Source organism: Pleurodeles waltl, chromosome 12 (assembly GCF_031143425.1).
Source record: "Pleurodeles waltl isolate 20211129_DDA chromosome 12, aPleWal1.hap1.20221129, whole genome shotgun sequence".
Lineage (NCBI taxonomy): Eukaryota > Metazoa > Chordata > Amphibia > Caudata > Salamandridae > Pleurodeles > Pleurodeles waltl.
Window position 1 is genome coordinate 593,826,431 of NC_090451.1, and position 19,680 is coordinate 593,846,110.

The 19,680-nt window shown below is 41.0% G+C and overlaps 1 protein-coding gene across 1 annotated transcript in view; it reads left to right on the forward strand.

Annotated features, from left to right (window-relative positions):
- LOC138268283 (NACHT, LRR and PYD domains-containing protein 12-like) overlaps positions 1–19,680 on the forward strand; it is a 953,091-nt gene that overhangs the window by 196,062 nt on the left and 737,349 nt on the right. The window contains exon 3 of the mRNA XM_069217781.1: positions 15,936–16,105. Coding sequence (XP_069073882.1) covers positions 15,936–16,105 — 170 coding nt within the window. The remainder of the gene's footprint in view (positions 1–15,935; positions 16,106–19,680) is intronic.

The window sequence follows — 19,680 nt, forward strand, 5'->3', positions numbered from 1 at the left end:
AGTATTTTATTGTTTGATGGTTTGAGTTTCAGTGAAAGAGAATGGGCAAAACACTGTAATTTCAGTAAAAGGAAGAACATCTTCTAAGCTGGCTATGTTTTCTAGGGATGAAAAATTGCTTCATTAAGATGACTCAAAGGGAGACTTGTCTTCTAATGTTTATTATAGTTTGCTGTATGAATATGTGAATACAGTGAATGTGTGTGACTGTTATGTGTGTACACACATTCTTTCATCAGTACAAGAAGGGATCACGTATCATAGCTTACCACTAACTTGTGGTATTAGTTGCAGCCTAATGTTAACACGCGTGTACAATCAAGATTACATTCAGTATTTTTATTCAAACTTAGACCTAGTTTTCTCTTTTGTGCTCATTAACCAGTATTTGAGCAGCATCGCAAAGGCTAAACACAGACATAGTAGGAGGATTATTTGAACCTACACTAACTTTTGGAACCACATATGCACATAAGAACAACCTGACATGCATTCTCACACAGGTAGAAAAGGAATTAGTTAATCAAGATGATGACGAGAGAAAAGCAATGAAAGAGAAGATAGAAAAAGGTTTATGTTCCCCCGACTACAAAAAGGGATTCATTCACAACACACCTTATACACAGGGACGCTTAGCTTTAGATTGGCAACATGTAGGGAAGCTTTGAATATATAAACCGCAGTCAAAAATTGACCATAAATTTGAAGGGACGAGTGAATGCAGACATGTGTTTTAGTTTAAGAGTGTATGGGATTTTATGTTAAAAGGACAAGACCCCGCTGTTCCAGGTATATATTACATTTGTGAGAAGAATGCTTAATATAGATTACATAAAGGTTGGTATGGCACTTGCTACTTAGGGGTGGTTTTCCAAAAACATACCAAATAGACAATTTGGACAAATCACTATGGAAATAGAAACCTAAAACAAGGATTAAGAGAGGAGCAAGTGATTCATAAATTACTGGAGATATTTTGGAGCAGTTATTCCATCAGTAGGAGTAATTCTGAATGATACAAGGATAAGGACGTTATCAACAATTGTACATGAAATGTCAACTAATTTTGTAGGAGCAATGCTCCTAATGGACACTGGAATGGTTGCAATAAGATCAATGGTTCTTCAGAACCATCTTGCATCAGACATCCTTCTAGTAAAGGAAGGCGGAGTCTGTTGAGTTTTGAAGGCTCAACATTGTTGCTCCTACATACCAGATAATAGTAAGAAAAGAAGAAAATACATTTTGAAGCTGCCGAGTCTGAAAAATGACTTAAGTGATCTGGAACAGACAAATATTTGGGAGAAAATAGGTAAAGGATTCTCAAGAGTAGGATCTTGGTTTGGAGAATTAGGGAATGCATTTGTGAGAATGATCCCAAATCATCTACTGATTGTGACTGTGTACATAATTTGTGCTTTTGGATTTTACAAAGCATACAGATTCTGGAAGATAAAACGAGCAAAGAATAAACAGAGGAGGGACGAGATTGAAATGGAGAATATGAGAAACAAATACTAAAAGAGCCTGAAGAGAATTGAGACCTATAGTAGGCTTAGACCTGTGTATTATCATACAACACATCTTTGAGTTGTATCATTGTAAATGAGTGTCCTTTTTGTGACGGCATATATTTCCGTCAGAGGAAGGACTGTTAAAGCTTAAATTTTACTAATACATTAGTGGTATAAAAGGAAGCATGTGGTGACTTGTAATCCTCATTTAAAAGTCTAACAGAGAACATTAACATGCAAAATGATATACTAAAATAAATATAATAGATGTGAAAACCATAATATGAATAATAAATGAACATGATTTAACAGTAATTATGCTGATTGATAATGGAATTTATTTATGCGAGTTACATGTGTGCAGAAAAATAAATGCAAGTTTCCAATGTTTAAAATATCTTGCATTAATAATAATTGCAATTAATTAATTTGGCTTAACATATCTGATTTGAATTGTAAAGTGTGCAACAGGATTTACATGTATTCATTTCATGTTAATGTATTTAGACTTCTTAGTTAGACTAGGCCTGAAGTCTCATATTTGCAGTATTAATAGAAAGGCTCAATCATTGCTTGCCTTAACTTGAATGTTTCCATTAGGATTGTTTCACACGTTTTGCAAAGAGTTCTATTGTATTATGTGTAAGTTTTGACCTTGAAGTTGGTACATCAAGAACACTGAAGATTTGGACATTACAACACATCTCATTGTTTAAAATGCTTGGTCTAACTGTAATGTGCCTGGGAAAAATTATGAATTTATCAACAAAAATAGAGTTACACTTTACTGCTGGTGTCATGCAGAAGGAGAGATGACTTCACATCCTAACACAAGAGAATATAGAGATGTTGCAAACTTGGTGGTGTCCAGAATTCTAATTGGATATTTATCAATGTGCGCAAGATGGGCCCACAAAGTCAACCAATCAAAATTCCATGGACATTTCTAGTAAGGGAAGAGGCTTTTGAAACCTAGACTTATTTCTCCTAGGGTATTTGTGCTGTCACCTTCTGTTGCACTTGAAGTCTTCTGCCACTGACAGCATTCACGTTATGAGTTTGCCTTTAGTCTTATATGCCCCCTTACTTAGGTTGTTCAGTACAAATATGTCCAACTAATTACTGAACTGGTCTTGCCTTATGTACAGCCTGTGTTCTGCACGGCCCCTGATGCTGTGAAGATGGTTGTGCTCTGATTCGATGAATCCTTTCTGTTTGCTGTCCATGAGGAAAGGTATAATCCGCAATGCCACTTTCCTTGTTTCCTTTATAGCTTAGATGATTTACACCAGAGGTTTTGATAGTGATTTGTCTTAGTTAGATGAGTTCTCAAAATATTTTTGTCGTTTTTTTCTTTTTATGTTTTGCCTGCATGTGATTTGTTTGTCCCCACACATGCAAGTCCAAATTCGTGATAGGAATAGATCAATCAAATCCTTCAATCATCCTTCTAATGTTGACTGTTGAATAATTTATCTCAAACCATCCTCTAAATTCTGATGGATTGACTGCTGTTAAAGAACACATTTTTAATTGAGATGTTGAATGGAATAGCCATCCACTTTGAATTTGGAAATTGTTTATTGACCTATATCATCATCTGCCTTAAAATCTGTCTCTGTGCTCAAATCATTGTGTTTTTAATTTGTGTTATCTTCTTGGAGTGTTTGTTTCGATGTTTAGTAGTCTTACTCTATTCAGACATTTTGGTCAGCCTATGGTTTTCATGTAAGTTTATTATTTAGTTTTGCGCACCATTTAATTTACATTGGCCCTGTCGTTGTAATAAAGCTTAGAAGTTTTATTCAGTTTTAGTCTTGATTCTGCATCCAAATTGGTCATAGTGTGTATATTGTTGCAGTATTTCTTGTTATAGATTTGTGTTGAAAGAATCTCATTACCACTCTCCTTAATGAGTCCAAAGGTTCATCGTCCTCTGGATCGGGCGACATAAGGTGTTGCACTCGCAATCATGTTGAATTATTGAGAGTAAGGCTAGCATTCTTAGTTTTAGACTTGGAAAGATAAGAACAACCACAAGAATAAGTGGAGCAACGCCTTACCTTTAAATCTGAATACAAAAGTGCAGTATGGCAGCCCTTGAGCCCAGCCAAAGTGCGGATGGGTGCCATTGGGGTTTCCTGGTACATCTGCATCAGCAGTCGTGTAATATCACCCCTGCATATGCCCCTAGTCGGTGAGCAGGTAGACAGGGAAAATCGTGAGGCTGAGGAAGGACTTGCAAAACGAAGAAGACAACTGGAGCCCAGCTACTCCAGGTGCAGGGAAAATGCACCTGTTATTTCTATTTCTTTTAGAGTTAAACTTAAAGAACTTCGGATGGATGGGGCGCGTTGTTAATCTAGAAAGGATTGTGTTACCCTCAGCTGGAGCTGATCAACAGAATGTAAATAATAGTGGTAATTTAAATAGCAAAGCACATTAGCTTTGCAATGAAAATTAGACAAATTAAAATAAAACTATGAATGTTTATCAAAGGTGTAAGTAATTCCAGAAATGATTAGAAACCAGTCTTTTAATTCAAGTAAAAGCAAGAAGCTCAGACTAAAATAAAAATACGAAAAGTAGCAGAACAAAGTATAATTCATCTCAATTAATATATCATAAATCAGATGTCAAACTGACAAAGTGTTTACTCCTAAAGAACAGAGGCGTGTAAGCTGGTCGCAGAAAAGGGCTTCTTTTATAATGTGTTTTTCAATTAAATTTTACATGCAAAGCATTTGTGTAAGAGTCCCATGATTGAGACCAGTTCAGCATAATCCCACAAATTAGCACAATGCACTTCCCATCCTTGATGCCCTTCAGGTAACTCAATGTTACTACAAATGTTTCTACTTAATAAACAAGGACGAGTTCACAGAAAGCACAGTGGTGCCAATAGGTGATATTTTGAAACATTCATTCTCTGTGAAACACTGTGCTACAGAACTCCAAGGAAAGAAAAAACATTCTGTACTTGGGAAAGTGACAATAAATCTCGAAACAGCCTCTACAAAGATGTTGGTTCTTTGCACGGGGCAAAAGGAAACAAACATGATTACATGCTAAAAAAATGTCTGCAGGTAGCACCACCGATTTGAAAGAAAGGCCTGCTTTAGCTAATGTTAGCGTAAGCACAGGTCCCTCAACATAATGTCTTTATTTCACCTACGTGTTAGTTTTCTTTCATATTGTTATTGCCAATATGTATACATTTCTAAACGTCTACACCGCACCTACTGGGAAATCAATTCAAATTAAAATAAAGTTGATAAAAATTGAACACATAAACGAAACAAAATTTAGTTTATCTCCAATTATCATCACATATCTAAAGTGAAAAGCCGAAAAGGAGAGTTTGAACAGGACCAGGCAAACTCCTAACAAGCAAAAGGAACAAAACGCAAGTGGAAGCGACGTGATACATTTCTATAAACCAGTGCCGGCAAAGAGATGATTCCACATTTGCTGTTAGAAATTTTAGTTATAATTTGTAAATGTAAGTCCAGAGTTTTGAACCATTATGTAAGATAGGATTTAAGAAATTGTTACATTGTAACTTAACTGGGCTATATTTCATATGCCAGGATTTAGGATATTTCTTGCCATGCTATGCTAAGTATAACCTAGTCATATTTGAAAATGAGCTGGCACAAAACGATCATTTTTTAAACATAATTGAATTTTAAAATTGCAAGGCACTCACTAGGAGTCAGGCAGAGTGGAATTCCTGTACGATATATTCCCTTCTAACTGATCACTAATGGCCTGGTGTTTACACACTTGGTATTCACAGGTTGGGAAAACCAGATAACATTTCCTGGCTGGTAAGATAGCTTTAGGCTTTGGCTGCATTCGCAGTTAGGCTTTGTCCTCCGGGCCCCGCCTGACCTCCTGCCTCGTTAGCAGGAAACAGGCAATGCTCACTCTCACAAAACACATAAGAGCGACTAAGGCGCATCAGGGATACCCAAGGATAATTATGCTTTAACCTAGATATCTTTTATTCAGCTTAGTTTATTATTGTAACAGTAACCACTTTCGCGGTCTTGTTTTATTTCTCTCTATCTAGCTGTTTTTGACTACGTTCACGAACACGACATTCTTGCTCACTCTGTGCTTCATTCAAGGCGGCAGTAAGATAGGTTGCCGGTGAACGTGGTACAAGTTTTGTCTCTGACATTCATAGAAAAACATGCTTCCTTACATAGGGACATTTTCTCAGAACATCAGCTGTTTTATTATACAAACACTTCCTTGTCCCTTACACGTTAGAGGGAGATTCCGGCCAGAGAACCACAACTGTATGCTGATTGCTGAATGCTTCGCTACAGCTGATTATGCAGACTTCAAGCCTTTGCTCAGGTATGGGGGATGATGTCTTCCCAGGGGAACCTGAAGGGCAGAATTAGAGCTTAACATGCTGTGATCTATTAGAAGCCTAGGTAGGAATTAGTCTATTGACTCTAGTGACAATATGGTAGCATTATTTCTATGCTTTACTCTCCTTATCACAATTTTAATCTAGTCATGCTGTATCGTCCTGGTTATTGCAGCACATGCTTTGCTATCTAAGATGCAGTCGCTTCATTAAAACTTTATTTAAACATATACTGTCTCTGTTTGTCATTGTGTATGTGAGACTAGTCAAACTGAGAGAAACAGATGAGACCTAAGTGACCACGGTTTCCCCGAGAAATTAATTATGTCATGCGCTTGGCTGCCCAATTATACTTGCCCTTGGGTAGGGATGGGGCACTGTTAGTTAGCCGGAGCAAAACCCGAATTAGGGCAACAAGTTTCACCTGTAGTGGGTTAGACTCAGTCTCCCACACCGCAGGCGATTCTGCTGCTCGAAATCTAGTAGTCTCATTAGAATAATGAGAGACTACGCAATATGGCGCTGCCAACGTTTGGTCAGGCTCTAATTTTTGGTTCCTCTGGAGTATCTCTGGCTCACCATATACAAAGACACCTCAGTACTATATAAGAAGACGTCCATAGTATTGAGGATTTCCTCCTCAGCTAAGTAGGGAGCACCTATCTGATGCTGGAGGTTGTTCAAGCTTGAACTCTAAAAAGGGAATCCCCATTTGGTGTGCTTATCTCTGAACAAATTTTATATGGCGAATCCACAACAGGTAGCAATTGCAGTCAATATGAGACAACCCCTGACTGCACATTTATTGGCACATGGCCTAGCGGCACGGGGGGGTCCAGTCCCATTTGTTGTTGACACAGCTTATAGAACAGACATTTTTTATTCTTGGGTCACATTTCCAGCAGTTGATGGGAACACAAACACATTTCATCACTCTACACTTGCAAATGTATCAGGAAAATACAGAGCATACATATATTTAGAAATACCTTTTTCTTATCAAGAACATAATAATTGGCTTGATGGCGCCCTACCCCACACAATTTTACCAGTTAGGTTAGGTCCTCTAAGTAATGTTGGTCCTACCTGGCCTTTATTGGCCACTTATACACCTCACCCTGCAGTAGCAAACTTAGCGGTAGTTAAAGTCTGTTGCTTGTATACTGAGCTGACGGCAATATATAGACGATTAGTACAATTTGTAATGCAAACATTAAATACAAACCCAGCACGTGCTGCTCCAGCACAATCACATGCAGTGAGGCCAGGTATTAATCCTGCAACTGTACATTCGATCATGGGTAAAGTACCCTCCAAACGAGAAGAAATTCCATTTTGATTAGCCATACGGGACCTCAGGATAAACATAGAAAACTAACAATGTGCTTGCCATTTGGAATGGTTCCCACAATAGATAATTGTAATACATGAGACACGGTATTTGCCGCGCTCTATACTACCGGACACGGTACACTGACACTTGCCAATTTACCGGAAGTGTTAAAACAGATTCAAGATGAATACGGGCTGCCCCGGCCCTAGATTTGGGGATGCAATTAATGGGCAATTTTGCCACAGTGTCCTCAATTATTTGAGTAACCTTAAAGGGGAAGCGGACGCATTAGCAGCACGCATGCGGGTCCGAGATGTTCCTCACCAGAATCAAGAACGTGAGCTACCAAAGATTATCGCGGATACCTACTCTAGCATTAGTCGAGATAGTCTGATGGCCAGACCAACAAAACCACAACTGCAGGGTAAATCTAATAAAGATTTTACCAAGCAAGCTCCTGAGGGCATCAAGAAACGCTAGGATAAAAAACAACAAACTCCTAAAAAAGAAAGGGGAGAATCTCTGCGCACGGACACCCCACAGAATAGATATAACATCAGACATAGAGATAATATAAAAACAGCTGACGGATATCAATATACTGATACACGCCAATCTCGTTCCTTTCAGGACTGATCGGAAAAGCGCATTGAGAGAGGTGGGCGATCAGAGCGAACGACTGAGTATGTGACACCGAGGCAGGAATCACAACCCTCAACAGAGGTTTCTGTTAAAAAGGAATAGAAACCTCCTCCACAAAAACCCCAATTCAAAAAGAAAAAGTGACAGCGGTTGTAGTTCGACATGCCACTCAAGAAGAGGGCTCTATTGAAGAACAAGAAGTGGGCCCTAGCGCTGCTGGACAGCGTGGCAGAGGTCACAATAGTTTGCGGGAGTCTTCTAGAGCATATGGAGGTGAAAACAACGGATGTCAGTCTGTAAGTAAAAACTGCAGACGTGTGTCTTCACGCCTGATAAGCTGTACAAAGTAATGCTACAATTAGAAGGAGACATTGAACGCACAATAGACGTCATCTTTTGGGATCGCGTTGTAAGTATATATGATATTTTATTGGCCGAACAAGACTGGCCACCTGAATTTTTCCATACCTGCCCATATGTGGAAGATGTTATCAAACCTTCGTCTCGCCTCTTGTTCCTGAAGAGCTCACAGAATCCTACGCCATCGATTGGGCATTGGCGCAGGCACCCATGTTATATCACAATCACATAGGATTGGACAAGGATTCCCCCTGCCATGTAATTCCTATTAAAAATCAACCCCAACCTCAACCCCTGTATCCAAAAAAAATGATGCTAAAGCACCTGTGACGAAATCCTCACATAATTGGAGTACCATAGCATAACTGAACCCTGTGTCTCCCCAATAAATAATCCTTTATTCCCAGTAGCTAAACCGGACCATTCATACACAATAGTCTTAGACTACAGATATTTAAACAGTCATACACGTACATATGCTATACAAAACTCACATAGCACAGCACTGATGAATAACATAGTGCGTAAAAAATACTAAACAACACTGGACATTTCCAATGTTTTTTTCTGCCAAAATATAGCGCCTGAGAGTAGAGACTTAACAAATTTCAGCGCACTAGGCTCCCAGAAAAATTCTGTAGTTTATCCCGGGGGTACAAGAACAGTCTAGGACTGTTCGCGGCTTGTGTGACTTCAATCTTGCACGACATTGATCCTGAAGCATTGTCCTCTGTACATGATATCTATCTCACGGATGATGCATTGCTGCAACATTTAAGATGAGTTGTGGGATTTGCTGAATTTGGCTACAAATTAAATTTAAAAATAACAAAAATAGCCTTCCTCAGCGTCTTGTTTCTGGGATATGAGGTATTGAGTGAAGGAAAGAGCCTAGCGCAACAATTCTTAGAAAAATGCGCACAATTACAGCCTCCAAATACCATTAAAAAAACTCCAATCTCTATTTGGTTTCCTAAATTTTGGCAGAACTTACATTTAAGACTACGCATCACGCAGAAAAACTTTATATGACTTAATACGTCCAGACTTTTCAAGTAAATTTTGGACAGTCGAACACACATGCATTCTCAGGGACCTGCAAACAGACATGCTTGCAGCACAACATTTACATACATGGGATGACAAAACACAGTTGGTCAACAGAGTAATTGCTGGTGCCATTGGTTTCACCTATGTAACTTTCAATGAGGGTGAGACCGTCCCGATTCTATACAAATCACATTTGTACTCCCCAGCATAACAACGCTTTGCTCCTACTGAGGAAATTCTCACTGCCGTTCAGATGGCAGTCATTAAAGAAAGACCTATAGCCCATGGAAAACGCAATATTGTTGTCTCTCCAATTCCAGCCCTTGAGGCTGTCACCAAAGCCAGCGTTCCAAACGCTAAAGCATTACATCCACGTTGGATACAATAGGCCACGTCTTTGACAGTCACTGATGTAGACTACATTTTTGACCCAAAATTACAAACTCAATAATTTTTGCAATATGAAATAAAATACCCAGTTCCTGCAAATACACTGCCTATTGATCAGCATCAAAGAGTCATGTACACAGATGGCTCAGTGCAACCTGCAATTGACACAAAGCACCAATACTCTGCTGCTTGCGCAGTCATAAGCGGCTACATGGAGAATAATACATTTTGTCCCCAAAATACATACACGCAAACCCTAGGGGATTGCACTGCACAACTTGCAGAGCTAAAGGCTCTGGTGATGGCATGGAACATACGGATCCTGCACAGTTAACACTTATTGTTTGTGATTCGTACTACTGTGTCCAGTCCTTCAATGAATACCTGCATTACTAGCGCCAGAATGGGTTCAGAGATTCTAAAGGCAACACCAATAAACACAGACTTCTGTGGGGGAAAGTAGTGGACCTGAAGGAAACGCTACCAAACATCCATGTTGTACATACACTTGGACACCAGCACGTTGGAATACACGTTGCTGGGAATACACTGGCTGATGAAGCCACAGAGTCAGCAGTAGCTACGGCCACTGTTGCTGCAGTAACCCCTTAGGTGCGAAACCGGATGAAGACATATGGGCTGCTGTGCAAGCTACGGCTGAAGGTACACCCTATCCAAAAGCATTTCCGGCTAAATATCTCTACAGAATGGGAGGCTGCCTAAACGCTGAGGTTAAGATACCAGGTGTAGGGGTTCGAGATATTCCTAGCAAAGATATGAGACCAGAGTTGATTAAAGCAGCGCATGAGGGGGCAGCATCTGCCCATGCTGGTGTGGTGGCTACAATATAATTGTTAAAAGCCCGTTATTGGTGGCCAGGCCTATACGAAGAGGCCAAGCAGTATGTCCTTTGTTGTGACATCTGCCAACAAATTAAAGTTTCCACTGCTAAACGCCCACCGCAGACACCCCTCCTAATTTCCAACCAACCTTTACAATGTGTGTACTTGGACCATTGTGATCCCCTAATACCGGACAGTGCATACAAATACATCTTAGTCGCTGTTGACTCCTGCTCCAGATTTCTATTGGTGTGGCCACAACGCTCGGCTGACGCTCGGACTGTTATTAAAGATTTGCGAGTCTTTATCGGTACATATGCAGTTGCAGCTTTCCACTTGGCCAGGGCCCTGCTCTCGCCTCAAGGGCATTCAGGGACGGCATGGCGTAGTTGGGGGTTCAACTCCAGTACTTGCCTCCCTTTCATCCCAAGGGAAATAGTGTTGTGAAGCGATTAAACCGTGATCTAAAGCAGTCCTTAACGGCCAGAGTCTTAGCTACGGGTCGTAGTTGGCTTAATCACCTGTATGGAGTCCAGAGAGACCAATCTGCCTAGAAAGTCCCTGGGTGGTCCTACTTCATATGAGTGCCTGTTCGGAACTCGAATGTATGTTCCAGAAATTGATGGTCCTGGCGTGGAGGTGGCAGAAACACCTTTTGACAAAAATTAACGTGTTACTGTCTTACAGAAATTGCAACAGTTCCGTGACGACAACGCTTCTGCCAATGTTGCCTCGACAGGAATTAAGGATGTACCTGTAACACCTAGAGGCTGGATTCCTAAAGTTGGGGATCTGTTATGTGAAAAGATTGCTGTGAAAAAGGAATTTGGTCCTTCTTATCGTGCACTGGTCCCAGTCGTGGGAATACACGGTACCAGAACTGTCATTCTACCACCGTTGGCTGGTGCCAAAGAAAAACGCTTTGTATCTATCGACAATGTCAGGTTACACCATGTGGCCAATCCTGCACAGCAGACCAAGGGGAACAGCCAGTAGTTCCCAAATCCCTCTCACTACTGGTCAAGAAGTTCTTTTACAAGTTGTAAGCAGCAACCCTAATACCTCTCTGAGCTTGGGGAAGGTGGAAGATGATCTTGCATTGGTTCCACTGACATCAAACAATACAGAAACAACTGATCGATTTGACACAACTTCCACACAGATGGATGGCGTCATTTATTCTGAGCCACTACGGGAAACACCCACTCCACCTACAAACACGGCACCAGTTTTTGCACGAACTGCTTCTGGATACTTTGCCGACATCAACGACCACGTTTCGGACTCATTCGCCTCTTTGACACCTGAACTGTCAAAAAGACGTAAGCTGATAAATTGGCTTAAAACAACTTACTTTATTCTTATATGGAACTATCTGTAGCTTTCCTTGACTATACTGGCTTTCCTGCTTTGGATTGGGTTTGTTATAACATTCTTTTTGTTAATACATGTCCATTTTCTTCCTGAAAAATCAAATGTTTGACTGGTGGATTAGGTACTAAAACCACATATCTCTTCTTACAAGATCCGCAGAAACTTGTCCTTTGTGAACATTTCTGCTATACCAATTCCTGATGGGATTGTTTGGGATAAAGTAACATTTGATATATATTGCCCCACAGAGGTCATTCAAATACCATATGTGTTTAAACTTTCAATGAACTATATAATAATACCTGGAGTTGTTTCTGATGATTAGGATGTGAAATCAGTTGATTCTGTGATGACTGAATTGGAGTATTACACTGTATTTGAAAATGAAGATGTTTATCAATCTAAAGAGAATTATGGTGACATGTTTTGCTATAATTATTATGGGGGCCATTTCATCCACAGAGCAAGTACCCCAAAGACTGTTTTTAATTACACTCAATGGGAACATTGTCTAACTCCACCACAAGGGAGTTCTAAAACATATTCTGAAAAGTTTACATATTTTTCTGGGCACGATGTTAAAAATGCTGAGCCATATTATTTTAAATTGTGACCGACAGAAAATGTACGCATATTATTGACAAATACTAAATTTATTTAGTCGGATTCCTTTGTTTCCCGTTTGACTATAGAAGGCTATTAATATTGGCCGAAGTCGATTGACTTTAAAAGTGTGTGGGGAACACGTAATTGGCAAATATAGGGAAAGGAAGCTTTGTTTAGAGCATGCCTGATACCTGTTCAAATAATATTTTTAAATGAATGTGTACAACAAACAAGCTGTTTAGGCTTAGCAAAGATTAAGGAATTGCACGCGCTCAGTATTCCTGCCCCTGCAAAATTTCATAAATGTCAAAAATATATCAATGCAACTGAGGATCAGCTTGATGAATTGGTCCAGAATAGCACTTTCAATGCTTCAGTGTCACGTCCTGGCGGGTGGTTATTGTGGGCAGTAGATACCAATGGGTGTCATAAATGTTTTATAAACTCCACAGGGGTTTTAGAACTAGTAGGCCGGACCCTCACTACATATCATCGGAACATGTGGGTATAGTAACAACATACAGTGAAGGGAAACCATGGCAGCAATGGTTAAAGAGTTCCTCACTAGATGTCGTTAGAGAACACCTCAGTCTCCTGTCTAATAATACTGATTTACAGGACTTTCTGTTAGGCCCCAGAAAACAACGCAGAAAGCGCTTCTTATATGAAGTATATAAACAAAATTTGGAAGCTTTCCCAACAAGAAGCTGCTGCCCGGTTAAGGCAAATAGACCAGGAAAATTTACAGAAGGCATTAGCTGTTGTAGATAATGGGATAAATACCCTGTCCGACTGAATATACACCCTAAATAACATTGTCTCTTCTGCTATAGACATTATACAAGCTGATATGTCTTTGTTACACCATCGACAGAGCAAACTAAGGTCCATTATGCAGTTGGGTTGGACATGCCAAACACTGAAGGCGGGTCGCGTTCCCTGGCAACAGATTAGCGCAAGGGACATATTTTCTACATTTAATTTAACACGACAACAACAACTAATGGCTATGAAAGATGTGACTTATGTCATGCTAAACATCGAAAAGTTAGAAAAGTTACCTTTTAGTGTGGCTGAAATACCGTCTGCTGAATGGTTAATACATAGGGTCATTAATCTGCCTATATCCACACTACAATTCACGTCCTGTTTAAAACACATTCCAGTAGGCAGATATGAAAGGCTGGGAAATAGTTACATCCATGAGGTGTGGGAGCTACCCTTCTTGTACATTTTAATTATAGCTCCAGGCATGTTATTTTAGCATACTAGGCCTGCCACTGTGGGCTTTAACCTAGATATCTTTTATTCAACTTTGTTTTTTATTTTAACAGTAGCCACTTTTGTGGTCTTGTTTTATTTCTCTTCATCTAGATGTTTTAGCCTAGGCCAGCACTACGTTCTCAAACACGACATTCTTGCTCACTCTGTGTGCTTCGTTCAAGGCTGTAATAAGATAGGTTGCCGGTGAACGTGGTACAAGTTTTGTCTCTGACATTCATAGAAAAACACACATTCTTACGTAGGGACATTTTCTCAGAACATCAGCTGTTTTATTATATAAACACTTCCTTGTCCCTTACACGTTAAAGGGAGATTCCAGCCAGAGAACCACCACTGTATGCTGGTTGCTGAATGCTTTGCTACAGCTGCTTATGCAGACTTCAGGCCTTTGCTCAGGTATGGGGGTTGATGTCTTCCCAGGGGAACCTGAAGGGCAGACTTAGAGCTTAACATGCTGTGCTCTATTAGAAGCCTAGGTAGGAATTAGTCTATTGACTCTAGTGACAATATGGTAGCGTTATTTCTATGCTTTACTCTCCTTGTCACAATTTTAATCTTGTCATTCTATATCGTCCTGGTTATTGCAGTGCTTTGCTATCTAAGAAGCAGATGCTTCTTTAAAACTTTATTGAAACGTACTGCCTCTGTTTGTCATTGTGTATGTGAGACTAGTGTAACTGAGAGAAACAGATGAGATCTGAGTGACTACAGTTTCCCTGAGAAATTAATTATGTCATGCGCTTGGCTTCCCAGTCATACTTGCCCTTGGCTATGGATGAGGCACTGCTAGTTAGCCGAAGCAAAACCTGGATTAGGGTGACAGATGTCACCTGTAGTGGGTTAGACTCAGTCTCCCACACCGCAGGCGATTCTGCAGCTCGAAATCCAGTAGTCTCATTAGAAAAATGAGAGCCTACGCGACAAGACTATAAAGCCAAGGTGAATGCTGCCTCTCAGCCATTTTTTTTGTCTTTTCTTTTCAGCCTTTCTCATTTCTTTCCAACCCCCTTTACGTCTGTATGGCATTATCGGTGGTAGAAACTGGTCTGCACAGTTTTTCCCCATTCTTTGTGGTTTAAGGTATAATTTAACTTGGAATTGCTCTATACTGTTGGGGTGATATTGCATGATAACTAGTATTTACAGGGGCAGGATTAGCAGTGTCAGTGCCGTGCAACTTGTAATCGGGGCCTAAGAGACGTATCACATTTTTTAAACTTTATTTTTATGAGCATTTTGGGCTAGATGTACCAAGGTTTTTTGCATTTGCAAATGGTCCGATTTACAGAATCGAGCTGTTTGCAACCGCAAAAGACAATTTGGGATGTACAAATGCTATTTTGTGATTCGGTAATCTATTACCGAATTGCAAAAAAGAATTGTGAGTCTGTATTAGGAAGAGGGGTGTCAAGGACGTCCCTTTCTAATAGTGAGTCGCAGGGGGATGCAGGAATGTTCTGCAATAAGTATTACAGTAGCAGAACATTCGCAGTTACCACCAAGTTGGTGGTAAGCCATTCGCAAACAGGAAGGGGTCCCCAAGGGACCCCTTCCCCTTTACAGACAAGGGGTGCAAACATTTTTTAAGAGCAGGCAGTGGTCCCATGGGCTGCATTACAAAAAAAACAATTCCTTTATTGAAAAAGCAATCACACACATGGTGGTCTGCTGACTCCAGCAGGCCACCCTCCCTGTGATTGTAGCCATTCACAATGGGTCACAAATTGCGACTTGCCTCATGAATATTCATGAAGCAGGTCCATTTGCGACCCCCTACGAATCGCTAACAGTGTCAAACGCACTGTTGTACATCACAGTTTGTGATTTCCTAATAGCAAATCACTTAAATTCGCTATTAGGAAATCGCAAACATGCAATTTCGTACTTATGGCCTTTGTATTTTATTATGTGATTGCTAAAGTTTGACATAATTAATTAAATAAATGATTACATTAGAATTGATAATTAATTTTCTTCTAGTAAGAAGACAATTAGCTCCTATTATCTCAGCCTATATAATTGAGTATTTCGATTGTAAATTTAAGTTAAAGTTATCTGCAGTAAAATTAAATGTTTAATGTACAATTACGTATTTAACTCTTAAATAATAAAATCTTTAGCTCCTTTAACAAGAAAAATGTACTTTCTTTTCTCAGCTGACATCCAGGAATTTCAGTCGAAGCTGTCCAAATATTCAGAGAGCGAACTCAGAAGATTATCTCAATACTTTCAGCCTGACATTGTCTATGTAATTGAGAACATAGACCTCTACATTGTTCTCAACGAGCTTTGCTTCAGAAAAGCCATCTTTGCAGAGGAGGCCCAGGTACAGCTCTCGAATTGTTCATGAAAAAAAATCTAAAAAGTTTACATTCCACATTGAGTTACATTAAATACATGCTGATATATGGAGCAAGAGTGTTTGTCATACATTAAAAAGCTATTCTTGGTTAAAAAGGGGGGGTATTATAGGTAAGGCACACAAGTTGGTGTGAGAATAATTTGCACAAGCTGGTGTGAGAATAACAGGTGGATAGGATGGCAAGAGAAGGGTATATGAAAATGCTTGTTGTGATGAAGTAGGTTATGTTATAGGCATCGAGGTAACCGCTGTTATTTTGCCATTTTAGCTCTGTTGGTTGTCCATGCTCACTATTGTGCACAGTACATATACTTCCATTGTACTTCTTGGGTATAAATCGTGCAGCAATACTATGTTTCAAATGGTACATTTTGGTATATCGAGTGGAATTTGTAGTTAAACCCAGTCGTTGCTTGCGCTATTTAAAAGGTGCTGGGCGGCACACGCAGGGGGGAGGGGGAGAAGAATTATTTTTAAATTTAAAATAATTTCAAAAGAAAATAAAACATACCTCCACTGCCGCGCCGAGCCGCTCCTCTCCTCTCCATCGTCCGGATGCTCCAGGCACAGGCTCCCTGCCGCCCGAAAGGAGCGTCAGGATTGGCTGAGAGCACCCAGCCAGGGTGCTCCCAGGCAGACTGGGAGCCTGTGCAGGCTCTCTCCAGCCCAGCAAGCCCTGTGCGCATATGTGTTTGGGCAGCCCTAGACGACCGGCCAAACACACATGCGCTCTGAGGTGGAGGGCACTCCCCTTCTTTGTTCGTCACCCCTGTGGCCCTGCCCCTTTTCCAAAACATCGATCATAAACATAGTTTAGGATCGTTTTTTGGGAAAAGGTTTACAGCTGCCGCTGTTGGAGGGGAAGGGCGTCGCTCCTCTGCCCACATGGAGGAGCTGACCCTGGTTAAACCCGTCTTGTGTGATGCTGGGTATTACTGTTTATGTAATGCATGTGACAGTGTCTCCTAAGTAGTTCTTGCCCTTGATAAATCCCTGTTGTGTCATTAAAAGTTGTATGTAGAATGTTCTAATTAATGTGTGTGTGTGGCAGGGAGACATTGTGAAGTTTCTAGCTCATATTTGTGCTGTGCGGTACTTCTGTGTTGCAGTTTGTTGCTAGCAATGATGGCAAAGGCAAAAATGATTATTGATATTGTAATTGGGGAAGCTACTGTGTAATCTTCGGGACTACCTGTCCCACGCTTCACTGTGCCAGGAGGCGCTGACGAAGACCAGCACCTGAATAGGGGAGGAGCAAGATTCCCCAAGCGATATTTAGAACTGATGACAACCCCATTGCGCTGGAGACAACAGTGTTTACTTGGGGACTATCTGTCCCACGCACCACTTTACAATTAGGCATGGACCACTACCCACACCTGAATGGGGGAAGAGCAAGTCTCCCAATGTGCCACATAGCACTGACGACAACCCAGCTGCACGGGTCGATCCCAGGCAAAGCCCAGGCCAAGGGCAGGCTCATCCATGCCTGTCGACATGGATGGGCCTGCTCAATTTTTTCTGAACATCAGTGTTTGAGAAGATAGGCAGGGGAAAACCAGCTGAAAGCCATTCTACTTCCACCTCACATGGAAAAAATGTGCTTGATAGACTGGATGTTACAGAAGGCAATAGGAGGTATAAGTACTGAAATTGAACTAACAGAAAGGAACATTTCCCTTATCTCTGCACTGCCCCAGCTGTTACTGCAGGTCATTTCTCAGCCAATACACCAGGGCTGTTGTCCATCATTTCTCTCCTTGTTGGCATGTGCATGCTGGTAATGTGACCCTGGTCAATGAAAGTCTGTGATTGCCAAATAGCCTAGGTAGGTGGCATGTAACAAAACTACAGAGGTTGCTAGTCAAACTAGTTTCTTTCCCCCGTTCTTTACCTCGGGCAGTTATCACCATCAAATATGGAGGTTCTTGAGGGAGTATCTGTGCCTAAACATCCTTGGGTAGTACAACTGAAAGAGGATTGCATTACAAAAATTAAGGACATAAACAGCAGAATTATCTCCTGTCATGGGTAACAATTGAGCACAAACTGCCTGCCATAAAGGAATTACAGACTCCATCCGCACAAGGCCCATGCATGGCCCCTAGGACAATCAGGGACAGGCCAATGTAAAATTTATTGTTTAAGGGCTAGTTTCACCCTTGAGACCTATATTGGACAGCCTCCACCCTGACCCCACAATCTTGATTTCTGAATGGATGCCCTTGCCTACCTTTGCTCCAGCAAAACTTGAAAGTACAAGTTATCCTGAGGGGCCTACGTCTCTTAAAGCCACCCATCTGGGAAAACGTGGGGACAATGGAATCCATCAGAGCTGCAGCCAATCTCTGGTAAATCTTCCTCCTGTCCCTGTGTGCCAGTCCCTTCCCAGCTTGTGGATCAGAAGGAATTACGTGAAGGATACCTTCTCGCGCATTAACAATAATTCCTGTACTTTTGCTCTTTCTACGTATTCCTCCTCGTTGCGCCATGCTAACGCCAGCCCTGTTGTGACATTAGTTTTTGGTGCTGCCAAATGTTTATGCTTTCTAGTAAATATGCGGCAGCGTTTGGGAATGCCCACTGCAACACCCATTGCACGCCCCTATGACGCACAAGGCTGCACCGTAGGGGCCCACATTTGTAAGGTGGCATTAAGCCACAGAAAATGGCTTAGTGCCACCTTTTAAATGTGGTGTACTGCCCAGCGATGCTCCGGTGGCACTAGGGCCTTGTAAATGTGTACCAAAGTATAATGATGCAGTATAATGAGTCAGTTGGGGAGATTTATAAGTTAATAGCTGATGGTATTGGGGGGTTGCTATTGCTGGATCTGTCGTTGGACCAAGGGAAGACCCTGGACAAGATTAAATGTATACATAACCAGTTGCTTCAAAGACTGAGAAATTATTTTTTGTGGAGATTAAGCAGGTAGTAGTAAGGGAAAGGCCTCCTTCCTTGTATAATAAGCAGTGTAGAAGTGCCAAGGCAGCATTTACCAACGCCATAAAGCAGCAAAATAGATCACTGATGCAAGTCACCAGGGTGGGTGTATAAAAACACTGTCTTAGAAGCGAAAAGAGATTGAGAGTGGGGGCGATGGGAAAGCTTGTTGGCCGCAGCCAGTGCAAGGAAATAGTCCCTAACAAAGCAGCAATGCTAGATAAGATGCCGGGGGACTTATTTCTGGATGAGACTGATATTTGGAGTTCCTACTGTGCACTGATTTTTAATGCTATTATGAAACGGGCATCTATCCCTCCGTCCTGTGGTGCGGCAGAAATAATACCTCTTTTTTTAAAATGGCCTGAGAGCTCTCCCGACTAATTATAGGCCCATAAGCCTTCTAGATAGCTCCCAAAAGTTATTTAGTAGGATAATTCTTGATAGGTTAGAGGAATGGCTAATCTCGAAAGAGATTTTGACTCCACTGCAAGTTGGATTTTGAGAACGTACTTGTACTATTGACCAGGTGCTCTGACTCCAGCACTTCTTCTTGAAAATGGTCCTGCTAGGGTGCAGGCAACTCTATGTTGTAT